At 33.5% G+C, this 23,542-nt stretch overlaps 6 protein-coding genes across 14 annotated transcripts; 4 read left to right on the plus strand and 2 right to left on the minus strand.

Moving 5' to 3' along the window:
- Positions 1-18: 18 nt before the first annotated feature.
- Positions 19-23,335, minus strand: LOC143341915 (serine/threonine-protein kinase dyf-5). 7 transcript variants are annotated; one of them, XM_076765318.1, is made up of 11 exons: positions 23,201-23,335; positions 22,919-23,096; positions 3,225-3,484; positions 3,041-3,162; positions 2,730-2,942; positions 2,282-2,629; positions 2,053-2,214; positions 1,769-1,903; positions 1,407-1,676; positions 730-941; positions 19-592 (listed from the first exon to the last, which is right to left on the minus strand). In XM_076765318.1, the coding sequence occupies exons 3-11, from the start codon at positions 3,384-3,386 to the stop codon at positions 480-482; spliced, it is 1,737 nt and encodes a 578-aa protein (XP_076621433.1). In that variant the 5' UTR covers positions 3,387-3,484; positions 22,919-23,096; positions 23,201-23,335; the 3' UTR covers positions 19-479. The 7 variants fall into 7 exon arrangements, 6 of the variants coding, with proteins under 6 accessions (XP_076621433.1, XP_076621434.1, XP_076621435.1 ...); XM_076765319.1 differs by having other exon boundaries at positions 23,180-23,335; XM_076765320.1 differs by having other exon boundaries at positions 22,919-22,988; positions 23,097-23,228.
- LOC143341921 (guanine nucleotide exchange factor for Rab-3A) lies at positions 6,184-12,132 on the plus strand. 2 transcript variants are annotated; one of them, XM_076765329.1, is made up of 8 exons: positions 6,184-6,400; positions 7,173-7,485; positions 7,584-7,826; positions 7,955-8,190; positions 8,295-8,678; positions 8,764-8,866; positions 8,938-9,004; positions 9,085-12,132. In XM_076765329.1, exons 2-8 carry the CDS (start codon positions 7,258-7,260, stop codon positions 9,162-9,164), a joined length of 1,341 nt encoding a protein of 446 aa, XP_076621444.1. In that variant the 5' UTR covers positions 6,184-6,400; positions 7,173-7,257; the 3' UTR covers positions 9,165-12,132. The 2 variants fall into 2 exon arrangements, with proteins under 2 accessions (XP_076621444.1, XP_076621445.1); XM_076765330.1 differs by lacking the exon at positions 6,184-6,400 and adding an exon at positions 6,436-7,037.
- On the plus strand, positions 12,400-16,607 carry LOC143341920 (juvenile hormone epoxide hydrolase 1-like). The gene is made up of 8 exons (XM_076765328.1): positions 12,400-12,558; positions 14,538-14,646; positions 14,788-14,980; positions 15,063-15,304; positions 15,514-15,629; positions 15,691-15,890; positions 15,967-16,201; positions 16,281-16,607. Exons 1-8 carry the CDS (start codon positions 12,500-12,502, stop codon positions 16,501-16,503), a joined length of 1,377 nt encoding a protein of 458 aa, XP_076621443.1. The 5' UTR covers positions 12,400-12,499; the 3' UTR covers positions 16,504-16,607.
- Positions 17,626-21,733, plus strand: LOC143341918 (juvenile hormone epoxide hydrolase 1-like). The gene is made up of 8 exons (XM_076765326.1): positions 17,626-17,874; positions 19,696-19,807; positions 19,940-20,132; positions 20,215-20,456; positions 20,586-20,701; positions 20,763-20,962; positions 21,039-21,273; positions 21,358-21,733. The coding sequence occupies exons 1-8, from the start codon at positions 17,816-17,818 to the stop codon at positions 21,581-21,583; spliced, it is 1,383 nt and encodes a 460-aa protein (XP_076621441.1). The 5' UTR covers positions 17,626-17,815; the 3' UTR covers positions 21,584-21,733.
- On the minus strand, positions 21,590-22,607 carry Trs23 (trafficking protein particle complex subunit 4-like protein Trs23). Its single transcript, XM_076765334.1, has 2 exons — positions 22,392-22,607; positions 21,590-22,292 (listed from the first exon to the last, which is right to left on the minus strand). The coding sequence occupies exons 1-2, from the start codon at positions 22,564-22,566 to the stop codon at positions 21,814-21,816; spliced, it is 654 nt and encodes a 217-aa protein (XP_076621449.1). The 5' UTR covers positions 22,567-22,607; the 3' UTR covers positions 21,590-21,813.
- LOC143341925 (gem-associated protein 6) lies at positions 22,650-23,455 on the plus strand. Of its 2 annotated transcripts, XM_076765337.1 has the most exons (3): positions 22,650-22,790; positions 22,913-23,001; positions 23,079-23,455. In XM_076765337.1, exons 2-3 carry the CDS (start codon positions 22,925-22,927, stop codon positions 23,407-23,409), a joined length of 408 nt encoding a protein of 135 aa, XP_076621452.1. In that variant the 5' UTR covers positions 22,650-22,790; positions 22,913-22,924; the 3' UTR covers positions 23,410-23,455. The 2 variants fall into 2 exon arrangements, with proteins under 2 accessions (XP_076621452.1, XP_076621451.1); XM_076765336.1 differs by lacking the exon at positions 22,650-22,790 and having other exon boundaries at positions 22,793-23,001.
- The last annotated feature ends 87 nt before the right edge of the window (positions 23,456-23,542 follow it).

The following is a 23,542-nucleotide window of genomic DNA, read 5'->3' on the forward strand; positions in this document are numbered from 1 at the left end:
ATATTCTTTATGAATCAAACATTACATTCGTACGAATTAAACAACTTAAAAAAGGAAAATTAATGTAGCGAATTCTGTCACGTTGATAATACTAAAATACTGTTATTCGATAAATAATTCAATAGTAATAGTCATTAACAAAATTAGAAGATGCAATTAAAAGAGAAAAAAAAGAAAAAAAAAAAAAAAAATTTGTTCCTACTTCTCGATAACTCGAATCCGATCGTTTTAAAAATGTGATCACTTATACAGTCTGAAAAATAATTAATCGATATAGTGATTACATTTTTAAAAGTTTTATAGCAACGTTTGTAAATTGGTTCTTTCATGATAGCATTAAAATCATTTTTTGGATTTCATTCGCTATGTTTTTTCTTAGAACGCAATGGAGTGATAAATATCATTCTATCACAGTTGAAGTTGCTTTAAGGAAAAGAAATGGATTAATTTAAGAAATATATGTAATAATTTTAAAACAGTCATTTTAGATACTTAGCAGCCCAATCCGTTCTACCGTGAAGGCTTCCGCTACCTTTTGTATTCAGCACATTTCCATACACGCCCGGTTGAAGCGTTCCTTTGTTCGTGGTTTCTGTTAAATTAATAAATTGTTAATAAAATGCAAGAATCTCGTAACTGTACGTACAAGTTGTTTACAATGTGCGAATTGCTCAAATTTGTTCATCCATGCCATTTTATTAAGAGGTGCTGTTAACTTTAAATACTTACTAATACTTTGCGTACCATAAACGCTAGGATAAGGCAGTCTCAAAGTTTGATCTGTAATGTAACGATTTCTTGGGAGGTAATACTGTTTCGATTGATTCTCGATAGGATTCCTGGGTACCCAAAAAGAATCAGTGAATTCTTCATACTTCTCCAACGTTTGCCCGACCAAATTCCGCATTAACCTAGGTTGGTTCGCGTCAAAGTCACCATTTCTTCAAGAGCAAAAGAGAACAAGTATTAGAAATGTGCAGCACAGAAAGCAATAAATGCCCGGACCCGAGAGTATTGTCATTAGTTTATTGAACACTTTTAATTTACAATGGGATTTTTCGACTACAGCGGAAGAAATAAATTAAGAAGGATACGGTTCGCATTTGTACACTCGGGCATTTTCTTCGTCGTTCTTATTAGAAGTACAAGTACACGTATTTGACATCAGCTTAAAAAACAACATGATTTATGAAATTACCTACTAAGTATATTGTGAGTACATCCTACTCGCAATCTCAACACCGACAAGCATGAATAACGTTAGTAGAAATTTTCAAATATTTCAAGATGATAAAATGGTTCTGAAGTTCCTTATGTCAAAGCAGGCAGTTTACCAGTATGTATCCCAGTATTATCGATAATTGGGGGTTCAGGTTTTCGCTTTAGGTGTTCGGAATTCTGGATACCTGGAGGACAAGCTTGTACTCGGCCCAGCGACGTACCGAGCCACAGTGAGGTAGTGTTGTTTCGCCGAAACTTTTCGACCGTTCTTCAAGTTAGATTGCGACTGATTCCAATGTATGGGGGCTGGTTCGTTCCACGTTGGTAGCGTCCAATTCCCATTGCTCTGCTTCGGATTGTCTGGTAAATAATTGGCGTTCCAATTGGCACGATTCTCTTTGTACACTCGTTCTGGAGCAAGCTTTACGTTCGCGTTCTCGGGAACGATCTTGCTTCTGACGTGGACAATGAAGGATTAGATTATACAATCGCGAGACAGACGAGATCCACTTAACACGGCTTTGATTACGAAATTCGGGCAACGCACCCCAGAAGCTCGGCAAAATCGTCCTCATCCCATTTCGAGGGATTGCTTTTGCGCGCGTAATTATTATGGTTCAGTAACGGTAGCATCGGTTGTTGTTGTTGTTGTTGTTGCGTCTGCACTACATTCTCTTGTGCTCTGCGATAATGAAAATTTCATGCATTACTCGGAATATTAGGATCCATAGTACGGATAATCAGTCTCAATCATTTTATCAATATTTCTAATATATGTATGATCGAAGGCTCTACTAAACCACACGATCGCGATACTTTATTGTATTTTACCTGGTTTCGAGCGAGTTTTTCAAGATATCCTGGGAATAGTTGTACTGTTTGGGAACAGGAGACGGAAGATTCACTTTGTTCAGGACTAGATCTCGCTGCGTCGCGACGCTGATATTTTTACTGTTGATTGCCCGCGGAATGGACATTTGAAAGTAAGGATACCTAAGTGGAGACAATCTAGTAAATCCAAATCTTTGTTATTGGACCTGTTTTCGTCGATTAAAAGTACCTCAGAGATTGCTGTGCCGTAGGTCTTTTTATAGGATTCCATTGTAGCATGTCTTCCATGAATATCACTGCTTCCTGGCTGGCATTTGGTATCAGAACGTTCAACGATGTACGAGTAAAGTTCGGGAATTTGAAATTCATAGCGGCAGCCAACTGATATCCCTCCGGCCAATCGTCCTTTTCTGGAGTGCCGATTACGGAACATATTTTAAAAATTTCGTCGATTTCGCTTTTGCCAGGGAACAGTGGTCTAAACGTGTACAATTCAGCCATAATGCAACCTACTGCCCAAATATCGATAGGGCTATTATAAGTCGTCGAATGGAGCAACACTTCCGGCGCTCTGTACCTGAAATAGGTTTCATTATTTTAAACGAAACTATTCACATCGATCACAAACATAAAAGGACTTAATTGTGACTGAAATCATGTTATCTAATAACTATTACCATCTCGTGGACACGTAATCCGTATAAGGAGGCCTTGACCGTATTTCTCTGGCTAAGCCGAAATCAGCAATCTTCACCAATTCCGGTCCCATGCACAATAAATTTTCAGGTTTCATATCGCGATGAAAGAACCCATGTTTATGCATGAAAGCTAGTCCTTGCAACACTTGGTACACTATATTTCGAATCACCGGCTCTGGGAAAAGTTTGTCCCTGTTGTATAACAAATATTAACAAACATGTATCGTTCCATAGTCCGCGTCTAACGTTCAAATGCAACACTGAATCCTTAATACAGATTCTAATCCTACCTATCCTTCATTAACTGATAGAGATTTTCCTTCATGTACTCAAAGACGAAGTATAGCACGTCGTTCTCTCGTATTACTTCCTTCAATTTGACCACGTTCGCGTGACTAAGTTTTTTCAAAGACTGGAACCGATCGTATTATAATTAATCATTAAACGTTTTATCGAATCACGAATCATTCTTACTTTTACTTCGCGCAGATTCATAGCTTCCTCCCACGAATAGTATTTCCTCTTCATTCGTTTTATAGCAACCTTCTCTCCGGTATCGATGCGTTCTCCTAGAACGACAGAACCGAACGTTCCGTCGCCCAATTGATTCAGAGTTATGTATCGGTTCATCGTCATTTGCGCTCGGTTTATTAAAGACGATCACACACACACACACCTTCAGCTTGACGCCTGATTCGTCTTATCAGGACGTGGCTCGTGCATTATATTAATCCCTGGAAGGTACATTTTTCACCGTTTAAGTCAGATGCATTTATTATTTGGTAGCTATTCAAAATACACGTTTTTATCACGCAATATCGGCTAGTCCACCTGTGGTCATTAATACGGAATGCGCTTTGACCTTTTCTGATTAATTTACAAGTTGTTTGATATTGATTCTTGACAATAGTCAAGAACGTCATGGGGTACGATGAACAGTGAAAATATGAAAGTCTACAACACGTTAGAACACGTTACGTCTTATTGGCATTACACCATAATGCTACCCTAAGTCTATACACCGTCGACCAGGAAAAAAACACCGATTATTATTGTAGGAATTTAGATCGATCCAGTTTTGCGCGTTGTTTGCCTTTGAACGACCTTGACTCATGGGCCATTAGCCTTACCGTAGGAATTATACGTTAAAATGTTCGTGAAACTACGGGTACATTTAGTAACGCGAAAGTAACTTTAATACAATCTTGATACGAAATTAAGTTTATCTCGAGAAAAATATAAAATATCGAAAATTTTTAAAATACAGTGTTTCTTTTATCTCTGTATAAATTCTATCGGCATTGACGAGTTGCTCACCCTGTCTATCGGTCTAAAATCGATGGAAGCATAGCTGTACTTAAACTTCTACGCGTTCGTTAAAGGCTCGAAATAAAAGTTTAATCTTGTCGCTAACGTTAAAGCCACTGCTTAGTAACGTTGAAATACCGTTCGTGAAATATGAAATACTATAGGGGTGCCTGCATACGTACTGTCACTACGTCACTTCCAAGCAATGATTCTATTTCCAGATCGATCTAAAAATTATACTTGTACGTATTCTTATACTTGTTTGACTGGTTTTAATTTTGCAGAAACCCTTTCTATCAGGGTTTATTAATGTTCTCTCTCTGAGTGAACAAAACTGTTCGCTTCCGTCGCGTCGGATAAAAATCAACGATCGCGATCAAGATTGTTCTTTCTTTTTGCTTTCTAGTACAGCATACTAATTGTGTCGCAACTTTCTTCGACGTTTGGCCTTAAAATTCTATGACGTAAAACGATACTAGATCAGCCGTCTGTAACGACCGTACGATAACCCAGTTACGTCCCGAAAGGGTTAACAAATGACTTTGTCCTACAGGCGCAACAACACCTGAGTAGCCTGGTCGAGATTAGCATTTTCTTAACGCTCGCATGCGGACAATCTTCGTTGGCCAGTCAGACATGCGAGGATATAGATTTTCTTCAGTCTCGCAACACAAGAAAATACGTATTCTTGGAAAATGTATGCAAGGCGGGCCACGCGATTGATTTAAGCTACGTTGATGATAAAACAGTCACAGAAAAACATAATAATTCAATCAGGAAGAATTATATGGTTACAGATAAAACCACTCTTTTACCAGAGTGAAAACCAGACAATAAAGACGAAAATTTTTTTATCCCTTTCACTTTGTACAAATATAAGTTCTAATACTTGCGAATACGTTTAAATTTGAAACATTTTTTACACTAAAATCATCTTCACGTTTTTAGTTTATAGTTTAGAATTTGTAGAATACCTAATCTGAAATTTTTCAGTAGCATATACGTACATATGTATACGATTAATCTAAACACATATTACTGATTGAAATTAGAAAACAGTATTTTACTGTTCTACAGTGAAAATCTAAAAGTATGTTTACACGTGTTTTGTTATCAAACTACCGAAATTTTTTTCATCCACAGAAAATGAAAATTATCGATACTACAAAAGGGGAACAGGACAATTATGATCTCCTCTCACGTTAACCGAATAAATAGCTATAATAAAACATTTATAGAAAATAACTGTTTGACGATATCTGTGTAAAGCGTACGTTTCGAAGTTTCCAACTTTCGAAGACCATAAAATGTGCATACGTTTTGTGTACAGCTGCTAAACCGGAAGCACTAAAAATGGACGATAACAATTGTTTGTAAATAGTCCAATGTTCGACGGAAACAATTTGTAATTTTGAAAAACTTTAATTCTACTTACGAAAATGATTGCGGCGCGAATCATCAGCATTCCACGTACTTGATTACCTTTCTGCGCAACGCTCGTTCGCAAACTGTTAATCGAGCGGCCATGCTTCACCGTGTGTAACCATGGTAACAAATACTAACTGAAACTTGAACCAACAACAGAGGTTGTTCCACGACCAACTCGTATTTGAATTCGTTCTAGTTAACGGGTGGGGACAGAGTTGGGCAAATTTTATTCACGAATAATGAATAAAAATGTCATACCACATACCTTTCACGAACTGCTCGCAATAACACGATTTGAATCGCGCAAAATAATTTTTTATACATTATAGACGGACATCTAGCTTTTTATCTTCAGAAAGAAGAAATGTTACACCCAATGTACTTTTTCGGCCCATTTTTATGGGGCTTCAGAGCCCCCATTACCATTTTCGTGTCATTCGCAACGTTACCAATAATTCAGAAATGAATTTTAATCCCTTCCATAATCAACTCGCATGTATTTACGCACACGTTACAACTGCTGCTCATCGCTAATTCAGTGAATAGTTTCTCAATTGACCGCCATCCATGAGAAGAGGACGCTAAAATCACCTCCGAATTTTCAGGTCGGTATGGCAGTCAGATTAGGCCACGAAGTGGTGAAAGGTCTACTCGTATACGTCGTCTGTGGTGGTAGTTCGGCAGTAGGTAACCTGTGGCGCTTGAAAGTTCATTCATTCCGTCAGACTTCAGTTGGACCGTGTTGTGGGTCGTCGAAAGGTGATGGATGGCGCGTGTCGTGGAACGGTGACACGAAGTTGACATATTGCGCGAAAACTGTATAAATCCTGTCTTCATTATTCTCTCTGATATTATTTTATGATCCCCGTCATATCCACTAATGGCAGGAGAGTTGCGTAAAGAGAAGTTCACGGGTAAGCTGTATTTAGATGCTTCCAAGCATTAGAATCCACAGTGACTTTGGATCGATACGCGGATACATTCTTAATACCGATGAATTCTTTTCGCCGCGGATGCTGTTTCATATTTTTTATTATAATGCGTTAAATACTTCATTTCTTTTATTATCATTGCGAGCGAAAGGTTTCTTTTTCGTAAAAAATCCAAGTGTACTCGACGGAATTATTCTGTACGTACTTGTAATTACGAAGATAAACTGCTATTAACTAAGTTGTTCCGTTACGAGAGACGTACAAAGGAGACGTCCCTTTGATCAAACACTCTTTGAATCTATAAATTTTTTTAATTGAAGGCGTGTCGCTGGACCAATTGAGATAATTATCGTGGCACAGTGTCGAAAAATATTGATGGAAATTGGTTGTTTTTATTCGCAAATTTTTAAACATGGAAATCGAATATTACAAACCATTTGATGTACACTGAGCAGTTCGTATTGTAAAATGTAATTTTATTTTAAGGGAGGAGGGGAATAACATAATAGCAGTAACAAATTCACTGTTCTATAAAGTACATGCATTGAAACTATTTACAGTGCTGTTTCTTTTTTTAGACCTAGAGATGAACATATGTATGCTATTGTGTAATACATTGGTATTTATTTCAAAGACATTCCTTACTTTACATCCTCAGTTTAGAGATATTCTTTTCTTCCTAATTTAGATTCTTATGCATTATTGCATATTATTTTTAAATCAGAAATTTATTTACTTTCAATGACCAATTCAGTTCTAGTTCAACCAAAATTGATCCTTCATTTACATACACCGGAAAGCTCCACAATGTTCTATTGCGATATTGAAATTCATCAACGATGGAAGAAAGAAAACTCTCAATATCCTGTGACATTCTGGCAAGGTTGAATGAGACTGAACAAAAACTCTTTGAGAATCAAAATCACTGTATAAAGCCATTGCCTACAACATTTGACCAAGTAGATGCTGAGATTTTAATCAGTAAGAAAGATTCCATCAATGATTCAACAAAAATTAACTGTTGCAATACCTCCTCAAAAATATTATTGTCTTCAAAGGATACCCAGGTAACTTCTTCTATCAGCTTTTACAGGTTTTCCAACTTTTGAATCATTTACTTTAAGTGTTTGGAGCTTAAAGGAATTTATTTGGTCCTTGATTTCAGAACTCTAAGGAAAAAGAGGAGGCATGTTCTACAAAAAGAACTATTCAGCCACCCTCGCCAACTACTCTACAGTGGGGTAGAGCTATAGCTGAAGTAAAGGAACATGCTGTAGCAAAATTACAAGATGAACTTAAGAGGGCTCACGAGGAGTTGAAACTAAAGGACGAAGAAGTTACAAGACTTTCAAGAATCAAGCAGGATGTTGAAGCCGAATTGGAGGAACTCACTGCCAGCCTCTTTCAAGTAAATCTCATAAATTCCATCAACTTTATTTCTCTTTTGAAAGAGATACAGAACAATTTTGTTTAAAATGTATTCTCAAAAAGAAGAAAAAGAAAAAAAAAACGACGTTATCAAATTTTTGTCGATAGGAAGCACACAATATGGTACGAGAAGCAAATGTACGTCAAGCCACGGCGGAACGTCTTTTGGAGGAAAGTCGTATGAAAGCTGAAGTTTTAGCTGCCGAAGTGGCCGCTCTAAAGACACTAGTATTAACTTCAACGCCTGCTAAACCGAACTTCCATTTACATCCACAAATCGATACGAAAAGTCGTCCAAATAGCGAAGATGGTCAGCAAAGTCTTTTTGCAAGAAAACATAGAAGGTAAAATTATTTAAAACTTTACGAGTACGATATACAGTGTACGCTCGTGCATAGAAACGATACAATCGATATTCTAGTTAAATCTTGAACGTTTCTGTTTCTAGGTCACCGTCGCATTTCAATCTAAAATACGGTCGAGAGAACTCTCCACCGGATTCTCCGCTAAAGGAACAAAGGGCATCTTTACCGTCGGATCGAGAGACTCTAGAAAGAGACTGGAAAAAAGATTCAGACAAAGAAAAGGACAAAGACTGCAAAGATTTCGGCCTTGAAGTTGATCCTAGAGTGCACACAGAATTTCTTAAGTGGAAAGCCAATCCATGTGTTGACAAAGGTGACCCTTTTGTTGGTAGAATTTTTAAAGAAGACATCGATCTCTGCCTTGATTTCCCTAATAAAGAATTGGGTACAAAAGTTAGGCAAGCTGTTCTCGATGGTATCATCTTTATAGAAGCGATCAGTGACAAGACAAAATTCACTTTTCCGAAGTAAGTAGTATATTCCAATACCGAAACTATACATCGAATATTGTGTTACCGTATATTGTAATAGTGGTGTTTTTTTTCTTTTTAGAAAATGTGTACTACTCGAAGCACCACGTCAATGTTATTATCGAATGAGATTCGGGGATCAAGAAAATCAGTGGTACAGCATATCACAAATTTGTCGTAATCGAGTAAGTTTCAAAATTCCATAGATTACATAGAATAATAGGGCACTAGGTACAAAATTAATACATTTTTGTAGATCATAGCAGTCTGCGATTTCTTGAATTACCTGCGTTATGTTGAACGTGGCCTTGTCAAAAGCTCAGGTAAATCTCGCATTTATATTTATTTAGAATCCCAAAAATGATGTATCGAAATAAAAAAAAAATCATGATTTTTGTTATAGTTCACGATGTTTATTGGGAAATTACACGGTTGCGAAAGGAAATGGCGTTTGCTCGTTTGGGCCTCGCATTGTCGTCTTAACGTATTTCGCGATCGACTTGTTCTGATCCTAAATGTAAAAAGACTAGGCCATGGATCTGTTATTATTCATTTACATCTATCAACCGTAGATTGTTGAAAATTTTAATCGTTCCAACTAGCCTCGATCTTTTTTTCTACTCACTGATCGAGATTTTATAGAGTAAGTGCTAAAGTTTTAATATACATATATAGAAGCTCTGAAATTCTTCTATCATAGCGTAAAACGCGCTCAACTTATTTAAAAAAGGTTTATACCAGTCGGTTTAACGAACTTAGTTGAGATTATAATTTCAAAAATATTTAATGCTACCTTTGTTCTCGAACAGAAAACGATAAAGACTTGGTTAACGATCTGACCTTAATTATATAGCATGTTATTTTATTAACAGGCACAAATACATTTTAATCAGCTTTAAAGTGCAATGAGATATATTTGTAAGATATTGGGGAACACGGTGCCTTTTAACTTTTCGCTCATTGATAAAACGCGGCTAGATTTTAGTTTAAGCTTTATAGTTGACGCGACAGTTTAATCGAATTACACAAAAAGGTTATTCTATTATTTTTATAATTTATTCATAGTTATATTTTTTATTCCTTATAAATTTTACTATGGTAACAAGCAATACAAGTTGTTGTGCACACTAATGTGAAAAGGAAGTGTTATAGTCTGAAAGACTGTAGGAATAAGTATCTTCTGAAGTTCAAAATTAATTTGGACCATGGTACATAATAAAAATACGTATTATATTTACACATTGACGCTTGTTAGTCAATGTGTAACAGCTGTATCGAGTGACAGATCAATCATTTTTACAGTTTCCTTTTTGTGCTAACTAGTATCTATGGTAGTAATTTGTGCACATTCATTGACTTGAATTTTTAAAAGGCGATTGCTCAGTGCTAATTATTATAGGCTATAGTAGATTAAAAACGAATCTCCATTTTATGTTGTATAGTTTTTCGATTGACAGTTCTTATTTACAACATTTCGAATATAGTTCGTTCCTTTTTGTACAATATTAATTTATTTATTCTTATTGATTTAAATACGTATACATACCTTTGGACATTAAAAATCGGACTATAATTTTATCAAACAAATCTTGTTATAGAATCACGTACATATATCTAATTCAAAGAAAAAAAATTTGAAAAACAATTGTCAATCTTAATAAATTATTGCAAGACGTGTCATTTAGCATATTGAAATAACGAGATTATTTCGATATTGTTTCCTTGAAATATACAAGTATCTTAAACCTTGGCAAAATATTTAAAGAATGCCATACATAAAACGTTTATTAAAAATCAAAAGTATGAACATCTATGAATATGTAAGGGTTGTACTTTATAAGTTTTCACAGCGTAAAATAATTTTAACGTTATAATCATAATTTAAGAATACATGATATTATGTTAAATGCAATGATCATAAAATATGTATTAGAATTTTCACATTTAATGTAATTTATATTTTCGCGCGATATGAATAATGAAATTTGAGTTTTGTCCAAAGGTACAGAGTTCTTCTAAGATCTAAGAAATACGTTATCTTCCATTGCAAACATTAACTAGTACCTGGTAATTAGCGTGCATATAAGAGATGTATGTATACTGTTAAGGGTTTCATAAAACACTATACAATACATGTCATATAATTACTATATGACTAAGGTGATAAGAAATATTTCGAATTATTGACATTTAATGTGTGCTATAGTTAAAAGCATATTTGTCAATCTACCTAAATTGCGTCCTAATTGAAGGAAAATGACAATTTTTTGTTATATTGCTTTTTGATATATTCATTTCTTTGGTATATTATTTCATTTGGGACTTGAAACAAGAACAATACAACTAATATGTTACGCGTACAATCAAATATTGTTATTGTTATATGTATATGAAATTGTTTGAATTTTCAACAATAATGAAACTTTTGATACTATACTTCCATTGTATTGTATAAATTTTTTAATTCGAGTTTTAGATACCATTGAAATAGTATATTTACGCGCTTTTTATTCTTCCGTTAAATATTGATTAGATTGAACTATAGAATTGTTTTTATGCATATTTACTTATAAAGAATTAATTATTAAGAATATGTTTCCTGCATATTAAAGGTGCTTTATAATAATTATTAAGAAGATAACTGTATAAAATACTTCCAAATGTAAAACTCTTAGACTAATTTTAGAAAATACTTGGTCTGTTGGTAAGTTTTGTACAATCAAATTAAAAAAGAAATATGTTCGTATTATATTTGTCTAATACGCGCATATTTTAATATGAAATAATTTTCTGAAAACTTCGTATGTCTCGAAAACAAGAGATTACCAAATCAAACTAAATTTTATTTTTCGCAGACGACGCAGTGCGGTACATATTTTAAAAATTTAAGTAAGATTTAAGAAAACAAAAATAGATCTATTTGGGTTATTTTTGTAACCAATGTATAGTAGTCTAATATATGTGTTCCGATGTTATCAAACAACGTTTGTGCTCTGTACTCATACAATAATATTACTCAAAATAATTGCGATAGAATTGTATCAAATGCATTCGTTGAACATTAATTACTGAGATAATAGGAAGTAAAAAATGTAATAGTATCCGTGTTAAACAGTCAATTAGGAATATTCTCAGTAGTACTCGTTCGAACTGTTCAAAGTTGCCAAAGATCGCTCCCGAACAACATTTATCGAAACACATTGACTTCTGTTGCTAGTTGTAATTTTCTAGACAAGTTCGCGGAAGCTCATTTAGATGTAGAACATCTAAAAATAATTCACGCATAATTTGAAACATTCGTATATGTATTAGTATGATACCGAAGTGTACGTTATTTTAATTATTAATACGCTCTGTGCATTGTAATCGTAAATATTTTTTGACATTTAATTATTAATCAAATAAAGTTTGTTTTAAAACTGTCGAAATAAAATTACGTCATTTATCTTTACGCTTGTCGTTTTCATCCTGTGCATAACGATTTTTTGTCTTGTGAAAAATGTTTGTATAAATTTATGTCTGAAAATGCTTTATCGAGAATATACAAATATTCAAAGATTTATGGGGAAATTCGTGTTACAATTTGAATTTCTGCCGATCAGATGCACCACATCTGCATAATACTTTTGTAAATGCTCGTTGGATGGCGTCGAATGTCAAGTTCCCGCGTTAATTTTTAAGTTACCTGTTTGTGTTGTCCCCTCAACGACCTATATTTTTTTCATTAAATCCTCTATAAAAGATTGATAAGATTTCCACTCATTCGCGTAGCGTCAGTTGTACAGTTTGGACATCAGTCGATTCAATATTAGTGCAACATGATAAAAACTGCAATATTCTCCGTACTCTTAGCTATTGGTATATTCATTTACTTCAGGTAAACTTTTTAATCTATATTAACAGTAAATTGAAAACGGACGATGTAAAAACACGTTGTCAGTTGACTAGAACACGCGTATATGAAAATTATTTTTTAATTACTCTATTACTTAACACGCTACTAGCATCGTATGCCTGTGCCGCACAGACTTTTATCGAGAACCGGACATCACACATTAGAAGATTAAAGAGTTTTCTCCTAGCAAACGTATTTTCAGTAAAGGAACATTTCTTGCGTTACTTTTTCATGAATTTTTCAAAATCGTTTAACGAATGTTTCTAGAGACCTTTTGTGGTGTGAATCTTCATAAATTTTAATTGTATTCGACCTCGTTTATAAGTAGTATTTTTTCAGAAATTCATCTCGAGAAGTAAGTCTCAAAATTCTGTAGCTTTCAAAGTTTCCGACATTTTTAATCACGTAATTGTCACTTTTTTTCAAAACGTTATGTTGATTATTGTTTAAATATTGTATATTATTTCTTAGATAAAATTCTGACTATCGGTAGATTACTGGTACGATTATCATGAGAGGTTAATAAAAAAATATACAAATTGTAAGTTTTACGAGGTACTCAAGAAAAGAAATAGCGGTGGAGATGATCTTTGTGCCTTGTAGCCGGTGAAAAAATTTGGTATTAATACGAAAGACTATCGTATTCAACACTATCTTCTCATCTACTGTTGTAATTATAGAAATAAAACAAAATAGGCACATTTGTATTAAAAACTGAATTGTATTACAATGTTTTTTTTTTTACACGCTACGTCTGTACTGTTTGACTGCCAGAGGAAGAAGAACGGTCGAACATACATGTAATAATCACATACGCGTTGCAGGTTATTTAATATTATTATTCGTATACTGAAAAAAGTTCAAGACAACTATATGATAAAAAGATTGTACTAAACTATGGCTCATCCCATCGGTTCAACTACCTATTGACAAAAACTTAACTTCTTAACCTTAAACTTTTCAATAGGAGGATATTTTTATAAAATTACTTTTCTCTGCTTTTGTTGGGTAAATGTCCAACTGTGCGACAAGTGTTTTTCGCGCTGAAGAAAAAAGATTATGAATTGGAATAACTCTATGTATCTTTTTATCGTAATCGAAAAGCGTCGATTGTTATTGAACCATGAGAAAGAAAAAATATATTTAACTTACGATTGCAGTATTTGCTTTTACCAACTAATACGTGCAATACCGACCTCCATATCTGATACGCGGGCTAAATATACATGCATATATGCAATTGTTTGATGAAAAGCTTTATAAGTTTAGAATTTGCATACAAGAAATCTTAAATGTTTCAAAAGAATTGTTAGAAATATTCTAAAATATTTAAAAATTTCTTACTCTAATAAAATGATTACAAATTAATACCGACGTTTTTGCACATAGAAAAAAATCGATACGTCTCTGTCTCTTGATATGCAACAAAAAGTTCTTTAATGAATAGCGATTCTGAATAAAAAGACTCAAATCCGATGTTACAAAGTTTTTAATATTATTTTCTAGTCGTTTTTATTTCGAAAAAATCGCCGAGAGACTTTGATCGTTAAAAGATAATTAAAACAGAAAATTATTCTCAAGGACAAACTTTATCGTTCGTTTTACCGATATTTTATTCAAAGCTTATCCAACACTTTCTATTTGCTGCGATAAAAACATACCGCGACAAATTTGGTTAAATTAAATCCCTTGTGTTACTTACTCTTTAATATACTTATCGGATATCAATTTTGTTCAGACTGTAATAATATTTTTGCAACAATTTTCGTACAGTTCCAATAATTGCCCTCGATTACTTGTATTGTATATTATTTCCTCAATTGTTGTATACTATTCAATAAATAATTCATTACTTCAGTTGCATCTGAATATTAAGGTGTAATAAACATTGAACTTTTAAATTCAAGTTCAAACACGATTTTAATTTAAAATTATAAATATACAAATGATACTTTATTTAGCTACCCAAATGTCTTACCCGCCCCGACTTTACCGGAACCAAACTGGGGACTAAGAAATATAAACAAATCTACAGAAATACGACCTTTCAAAATCGATATACCAACATCGGTGAGTAATAACATAAACGATACTTATTCCATTCAGTATCTTGTCTTCTCAATTTTTAACAAATTCTACCTTCTGTATAACCGAACATAGGATTGACTACATTTGTGTTAGATTTCTAAAGTTCTTTAACTTTTTGCGAAGGTTATCGAGGACTTGAGATATCGTCTTGCACACAGAAGACCATTTACAAACCCACTGGAAAATACGGCGTGGACGTACGGAATCTCCACCAAGTACCTTGATACAGTACTTGATTACTGGATAAGTAAATATAACTGGACAGAAAGACAAGCATTATTGAATAAATATCCCCAGTTTAAAACAAACATTCAAGGTAACAATAGGAAACATTAAAGAGCACTAGTGTTTCAGTTCTAAATAACTAAGCATAATCGTATTGCTTATCAATATTTCAGGCCTAGATATTCATTTTTATCACGTTAAACCGACAAATCTTCCAAAAGAGAGAAACGTGAAAGTTCTACCTCTATTGATACTGCATGGATGGCCTGGATCAATTGTTGAATTTCAGAAAATAATACCCATGTTGACAAAACCCTCTGCCAATTACGATTTTGTATTCGAACTGATTATACCGTCGCTTCCTGGATATGGGTTCTCTGAAGGAGCTGTTCGGCCAGGGTTGGGACCTGCACAGGTATTACAATATAATATACCGAGTGATCTAACTAAATAATTCGAAAACCGTTTGTTATATAAAAATTATTTCGAATAAAATTTGCAGGGTATAAAGTAGAGCATACACTGGTATGATTAATTTTGTTCTATATTGCTCTTGAAAAAACTTATTTTGCATTTTTCAATCGTAATGTATAAAATTTCACTGTGCTACTTTTTTTTATTTAGATTGCAGTTATCTTTAAAAACCTGATGCAGAGACTTGGCTTTGAGAAGTTTTACGTTCAAGGAGGAGATTGGGGATCTGTTATTGTCTCTAACATGGCTATCCTATATCCAAAAATGTCGGTAAAACCTTTGATAAAATTTATTAAAAATATGAATTGTGATTCATTTAATTTTTAGGGCGATTGGTGTACATATCACTATGTGTGCTTCGCTTAAACCACAGACTTTATTCTGGTTTACTATCGGTTCTTATTTCCCATCACTAGTGCTCAATAATGAAGATTATTCGAAATTCTATCCTGTTGATAAAATTTTACGAAATCTACTCGTTGGAAGTGGATATTTGCATATACAAGCCACAAAACCAGACACATTAGGTACGACTTTTTATTAAAAATTACTAGAATAAGATAGGATATGTTACACAAAAATATGTAAAATTGTATGTACCAGGAACTGCTCTATCGAGTTCGCCAGATGGTCTGGCAGCATACATTTTAGAAAAGTTTAGCCTAGGGACAAATAAAGCGTATATAGAACGAGAAGACGGCGGACTACTGGAAAAATTTACATTGGACGAACTTTTAGATAACATAATGGTATACTGGGTAACCAACAGTATTACCACAAGTGTTCGTCTTTATGCTGAGAATTTCAATATAGCATACAGAGCTTTAAAAGTTGAAGAGTACGTTTATAGTTATAGATTAAATATTATGGATATATTACACAATAACAGAAAATATTTTAAATGTCTTTTGTTTCAGATTTCCTATAAAAGTCCCAACAGCTTGTGCAGTTTTTCCTCATGAAATATTAATTCAACCCAAATCACTACTTCTTACTAAATATCCTTATCTAATTCAGTATAACTACCTTTCACGTGGGGGACATTTCTCGGCTATGGAAGAACCTCAACTTTTATCAGACGATGTGTTCAGTTTTGTGAGAAAGGCAGAATTAATTAATAATATAAAGTCTAATTCGTAATGTAATGTAATACTTAAGTTTTAGTATGAAGTTGCAAAATTGTTGATATATTTTGTTAAATACTTCAATAAATTGTAATGTTTCATATTGAATATGAATGAAAATCTAAAGTATTTTCTTTTATGTTGCCAGCATATCTCTTTTACATTATCTTCAGTTATGATTGTTATTATTTTAACACCATAATGAAATGAACATTCTCCAGGATGGTGCTTATTAAATTAGACTTAAACAGTTTGCTTTTATTTGGGATTTCCAAAAACTAAAAATAATTTTTTGAAGCATAATCTGTATAAACTCTGCTACTAATAAATGAATTTCATTCTAAAACATGATTCGAAACTTGATCTACAATTGCAAATAGAGGATAGGTATGGAAAATAGGTGAGAGATGTAATCATATGTTTTTTTCCGTGTTTGTTATGCAGATGTCTCACAGTATGACGTAACCATAATTTAAAGTCAAAGTCAGACGAGCGTCAAAATGGAAGAGGAAAACAAAAACGTACGGACGTTTATAATTTAAGGCGTATTTAGTTTTTAAACATTGTTTTCATCCGCGTTTCCCTCAACGTGAATACCCAAAATGAATAATAAATGAAGTAGAACCGAGTTCGATTATTAATGAATTGATCATGCATCGCGAAGGAGTCATCTATAGTGAAGCGTCAATGACAACTCTGAACACGAATATCTGCGTAAGGCCAGTATCGCCATTCGATTTCAGTATTATCTATTAATCTAGTTCGCTCTGCGATTAATTATGCTAAAAATTTCGCAATTCAGCTTTTCAATGTCTTTTTCGATGGAAAAATGAGTATGTACATGACGAAATGTTTACAAGTACGTATTTCAGTTTCTAATACCTTACAACATTCTCCGGCAAGGGTAAAACTTATTAATTGAATATCAATACTTATTACATACTTTGAATGGTGTCAACACTGCAGCTGTAATTTTTTACATTCACTATAAATTCATTGCGGATGAATAATCTGGAACGTACAACCATAGTACAAAGTCTAAATTCGGTTTTAAACATTTATCCGACTCCGGTCTCGATAAACACGTTTTCCCGCGATCGGCGAACACGCTTAGATTGCGTATATTGGTTCGACAGTTTAGACGTAGGAGGCGCTAGCTTATGGCTAGAAAAGTCTGGCTCCAGTCCAGCAATGCCTATCAGTGATCACACCACTGCGTCTCAATCATTCCCGGTAAAATTTTGATAAGATTTATAACCATTCACGTATAAGTGTTGATAGCACTGATTGTACAGTTCAGACGATAGTCCATTCACGATTAATGTAACATGTTGAAAACCGCAGCGTTACTTCTACTTTTGGCTAGTGGAATATCCATCTACTGGAGGTGAGCTTTTCAATATTCTAATTACCGGTAAATGGAAAATAGACAAACGACAATTATTTCTAGATTGCTCGATAACTTACTCGTATGTAGGGAAATGTTTCTCGTCAATGTTTGATGATTATTTAACGAACTTGTATACTTTTTTTTTGCTGCCCAAATATTCACCAGTTTCAATTGTACGTTACTTCGTTTACGAGTAGTATTTTTGTTTAGAAATGTACCGACAATATAAAGATCTAGAAACATGCTGTGACAAAATATATTTATAATAAACGATAATGTTTTTATTACGACGAGAATCTATTCGTTTGGAACAAAATACATATATACTACTATTGCCGCACGCATAAATTCGAAATAAAGGAAACCGTTATTATCTTCTGTATTATATCAAACCTTACTTATGAGAAATTGAAAATAAATTCAACTAACCGAATTCACTATAGAAGGATACAATCGCGATAGAAAAACACGATTATTAATGAGACAAGCATATTAACTGATTGACTCAAGTATTAATTATCCTTGCAATACGTAATACGGAGATTCATTATTGCATAATCAAGGATCCAAGTACACCGAGTTTTAAAGAGTCTATTCTAGGAAAGAATAATACATACAACGTATGGCCGTGAAGATGCATACTTAAAGATTTATAAATATTATTTGTTAGCAATTTACGTTCACGTGATTGATGTAACGATATGAATATGTATACATATATCCTAATCAAAAAAGACTCGCGTTTTAATGTAGTCGCCAACAATAACATAAAACACGTAAATCTAACGTTAAACAGAGATAATGAATTTGGAGAAAATTAATAACGGTTATGTATGGTTGACCGAAGTCACATTGAACTTTATGAAACATACATAGTGCGATGGGCTGAAACTCTTGTCAGTTTACGATCAAAGTCGTCGTTGCCGACTAATACCGAAATAAGATAGAAAACATATTCTCGTTACTCCGATTGCCTTCTGTCCTCGTAATTGTATCCTCTGCGTACACGCTTCGTTTAATTTACGACTTTTACGATTTTCTACTGAGAGTTTGCGATACTGGTCTCTGTATTTCGTATAAATATAATAACAAAGATTGTGTATTTTATTAAGTAAACTTTTCGATGTAACTTCTCGTTTACTTATAAATCTGTATAGATTGGCTAGCAAAGATATAAAATTTATACTTAACCGTAAAAAAGAAAATAAAGTACTATATTTTATGTAAAACACTATATTCTAAACCTTAGTCCCTTGTATCTTATTATTTAGCGTAGATTATAATAGTAAGCAGAAGATTCAAATCCGTTATTAGAAAGTTATTAGAAATTACTGTTTAATCGTTTGTATTGCGAGAAAACATCATCTAACCGTTACAAGACTTTGACCGTTAACGACAAAGCAATGATCAACATCCTGATCAATTAAAAATTATTTTTTAGTTGAAATTTATTCTTGGCTTGTTTTATTCGATTTTCAGTCGTCGCTTATGGAAAATTTTCTTATTCCCTGTGATAAATGCATATCGTGATAAATTCGATAGAATAAGGTCACGAGTGATATTTTTAATTTTTTTGATATACTATTTCGAGTAATACCCATCGCGTTTTAATAATCATCCACGATTACTTATCGAATTCAATTAAAAAAATAATTCATTAATTTAATCTCACTCGAATGTTCAGATGTAATAAACTTCGAATTTTTTATTTCAAAATGAGACACGATCTACAAACACTTGATATTTTTTTATACGCACGTCAACTTAAATTAAAACCCATCCGGATCATAGCCGATAATTCACTAACACTTTGTTTAGTACTCCAAGAAAATTGACAATACCGAATTTACCAGAAACGAATTGGGGATCGAAGAAGAATGGAAAACAGTCTACAGAAATACGATCTTTCAAAATCGATGTACCGACATCGGTGAGTAATTAAAAAAACGATATTTATTCGTTTCAGCATCGACGAATAATTTATATATTGTCTATTTTGAATAATTTCTATCTTGTGCATGGTCGATTGTGCCATGTTTTTAAAATTGAATTTTTTATGAAGGTTGTCGACGATTTGAAATATCGTCTTGCAAAGAGAAGACAGTATGTAAATCCATTGGAAGATGCAGCATGGACTTATGGTATTTCCACCAAGTACCTTGATACAGTACTTGATTATTGGAAAGAAAAATATAATTGGACAGAAAGACAAGCATTATTGAATAAATATCCCCAGTTTAAAACAAATATTCAAGGTAACAATAGTGGACATTAAAGAGCACTAGTGTTTCAGTTCTAAATAACTAAGCATAATCGTATTGCTTATCAATATTTCAGGCCTAGATATTCATTTTTATCACGTTAAACCAACAAATCTTCCAAAAGACAAAAACGTGAAAGTTCTACCTTTATTGATGCTGCATGGGTGGCCTGGGTCAATTGTTGAATTTCAGAAAATAATACCCATGTTGACAAAACCATCTGCCAATCACGATTTTGTATTTGAACTGATTGCACCGTCGCTTCCTGGATATGGGTTCTCTGAAGGAGCTGTTCGGCCAGGGATGGGATCTGCACAGGTATTACAATATAATATACCGAGTGATCTAACTAAATAATTCGAAAACCGTTTGTTATATAAAAATTATTTCAAATAAAAGTTGTGGGGGTATAGAGTCCAGCATACACTTGCTACTTTTTTTATTTAGATTGCAGTTATCTTTAAAAACCTGATGCAGCGACTTGGATTCGAAAAGTTTTACGTACAGGGAGGAGATTGGGGATCCATTATTGCCTCTAACATGGCCGCCCTTTATCCAGAAAAGTCAGTAAAACTTTTTCAAGACTGCAATAAGAGTGAAAATTGTGATTCGCATAATTTTTAGGGTGATTGGTTTACATTCCAACATGTGTTCTTCACTTCCGCCAAGCAACTGGTTTTTGTATCTAGTCGGTTCTTATTTACCGTCGCTAGTAAACGTGAATGAACACTACTCAAAATTCTATCCTATCAGTGACATTTTACTAAGGCTAGTCGAGGAAAGTGGATATTTTCATATACAAGCCACTAAACCAGACACATTAGGTACGACTTTTTATTAAAAATTACTAGAATAAGATAGGATATGTTACACAAAAATATGTAAAATTGTATGTACTAGGTGCTGCTGTATCTAGTTCGCCAGATGGTCTGGCAGCATACATTTTAGAAAAGTTCAGCACTTGGACAAATGTAGCATATAGAGATCGAGACGATGGCGGATTATTGGAAAAATTTACGTTGGACGAACTTTTAGATAACGTAATGGTATATTGGGTAACCAATAGTATTACCACAAGTGTTCGTCTTTATGCTGAGAATTTCAATACAGCATACAGAGCTTTAGAAATCGAAAAGTACGTTTATAGTTACATAGTAAATATTATAGACATATTACACGATAAAAGGAAATATTTTAAATATATTTTCCTTTGTTTTAGATTACCTATTCAAGTACCTACAGCTTGTGCAAATTTCCCTCATGAACTAATAATACAGCCCAAATTTGTTCTTAAAGAAAGATATCCTAATATAATTCAGTATAATTATATAGCACGCGGAGGACACTTTGCGGCTTTCGAGGAGCCTCGACTTTTATCCGACGATGTGTTCAGTTTTGTGAAACAGACGGAAGAAATGAAAGAAGCGGAGCAGCCGAATAAATAATTATGATTTAGAGAAGTTTTAGCATTAGGTATATTAAATACGAACGAAACTCTACATTGTTCATAATTGTTATCATATACCATATATAACATATTCTTTCTTATTTCTCTATACTCATACCCCAAACGTAATAAATTTTTTCTTGTTTCATCATTGTTTTGTTTGTGTACACATTATTTTCAATTATTTACAAAATCTCTTTTATTTTTTATCGATAATACCATAATTGATCAAACGTTGCCAGAACCAGATTTTTCAACATTCTCTAATAAAGTTTGCAAATTAGATTCAAACAACTCGCATCTGATTGGCATTTCCAACGAATAAAAAGGATTTTTTAAAGCATAATCTGCGTATAATTCGTATACCCTTTTCAATAAAATTTCTATTCCACTTTGCATAGGCTCTGCTACAACGATAAATTTAATTCCAGTTAATGTTTGGTAACAATGTAGTCTGAATGTATCAGCCTCCAATATTTCAATTCCAGAACATCGTGGTTCTGGGCTCAATTGACTGGCAATTGCAAACAAAGGATAAAACATGGATGCCAAGAATATTTTTTCGTTTGTTGTCATCCTGGCACGACTAAATTTAAGAATCAGAGGAAAATTTTCTGGCTGCTCGAGCATTTCAAATACATCTTTTCCATTTTCTAGTTCCCTTCCTACTATTGGACTGCCATTTACCGCTGATAAAACATGACCCACTACAATAAATTGATTATTACTTTTGTACTGTTCTTATTCAGTTAATAATATATTAGTACAATATGTTAATCTAGTTTAAAAAAATATATCTTTCTTACCATTGATTCCGTCCTTCTGGCCAAACGAAACGACAATCTTCTTGTTTTCGTAACTTAGTTTGATGTCCAGAGGATAATTGAACGTCTTTTCATTTTCAATTCGAGGAACATTATGATCGTGATTAAAAATCAATCCGCCCGACTTCGACACGATATATACACCGTATACGACCATTTTTAAATTACGTAACAATATAAATTAACAGTACAATCACTGCATTATCGTATACTTTTCCATCGTCAGTTTTATTGGAATGTATTTTACAAGTAACTGTTCATTTATAAACAAAACTGTCAAGATTAACTTTCCTTGAGGTTATGTTGCGATTGAGGTTTCCGGTAAACCATTCGCCTAACAAAACTCTGATAGTGACACCAGTTTAACAACGGGAATATTATGTATGATTCAAACCCATTTCGCGTTTTATAATCTTCGCGTCGAAAATTCTTTTATGCACAATATGGAAGAAAATTCAGATTGGTCTCATAACGTTTATAAAAATGATCCTTTGTTGTTTAAGAGTTACCTTGGTATGGAAGTGGACATTTTAACTGTGGATGGTACTACAGCTTCTGGCGTTGTTTACACTGTTGATCCTGTATCAGAGAGGTTAGAAAATCTTCATTATGCGAACACGGATTCACATTCTTACGTATTTGTCTGTCTATCGATTACTTTTTTTACAGCGTTGTCTTGCTACGGACCTGTCAACAGAATTATTTAAAAATCGTCTTCGGTCATGCGATAAAAAACATAAAAATCCGTTCGGATAAACCGCACGATTTACCGGAATTATTTATGAACGCACCGACTAATCTTCTCCAATCGTCGTTAGAAGAACGTAAAAATGCAGTCATAAAGATGCTTAAAGAAAATAGACTTTCCGTAAAAGAAGACGAAAATGTATTAACGATTGAAAATGTATTGTCTATAAAACCGCCATACGAACCGAACGATTGCGTTTGTACAAACAGCATCATTTTAGGAAGAATTCAGAATCTTTTATCTCGTGTATAAATTTAGTATTTTGGACAAAATAAAATTATGTAAGTAAACGAACAAATATTTTTAAAAATTATCATTCCATTAAAAACGAAACTACAAAATGACGGAAGTATTTTGTCATTAAAGTTGTTCGCTTCGTTTAATA

The sequence above is a fragment of the Colletes latitarsis genome, chromosome 5 (genome assembly GCF_051014445.1).
Source record: "Colletes latitarsis isolate SP2378_abdomen chromosome 5, iyColLati1, whole genome shotgun sequence".
NCBI classification, from domain to species: Eukaryota; Metazoa; Arthropoda; class Insecta; order Hymenoptera; family Colletidae; genus Colletes; species Colletes latitarsis.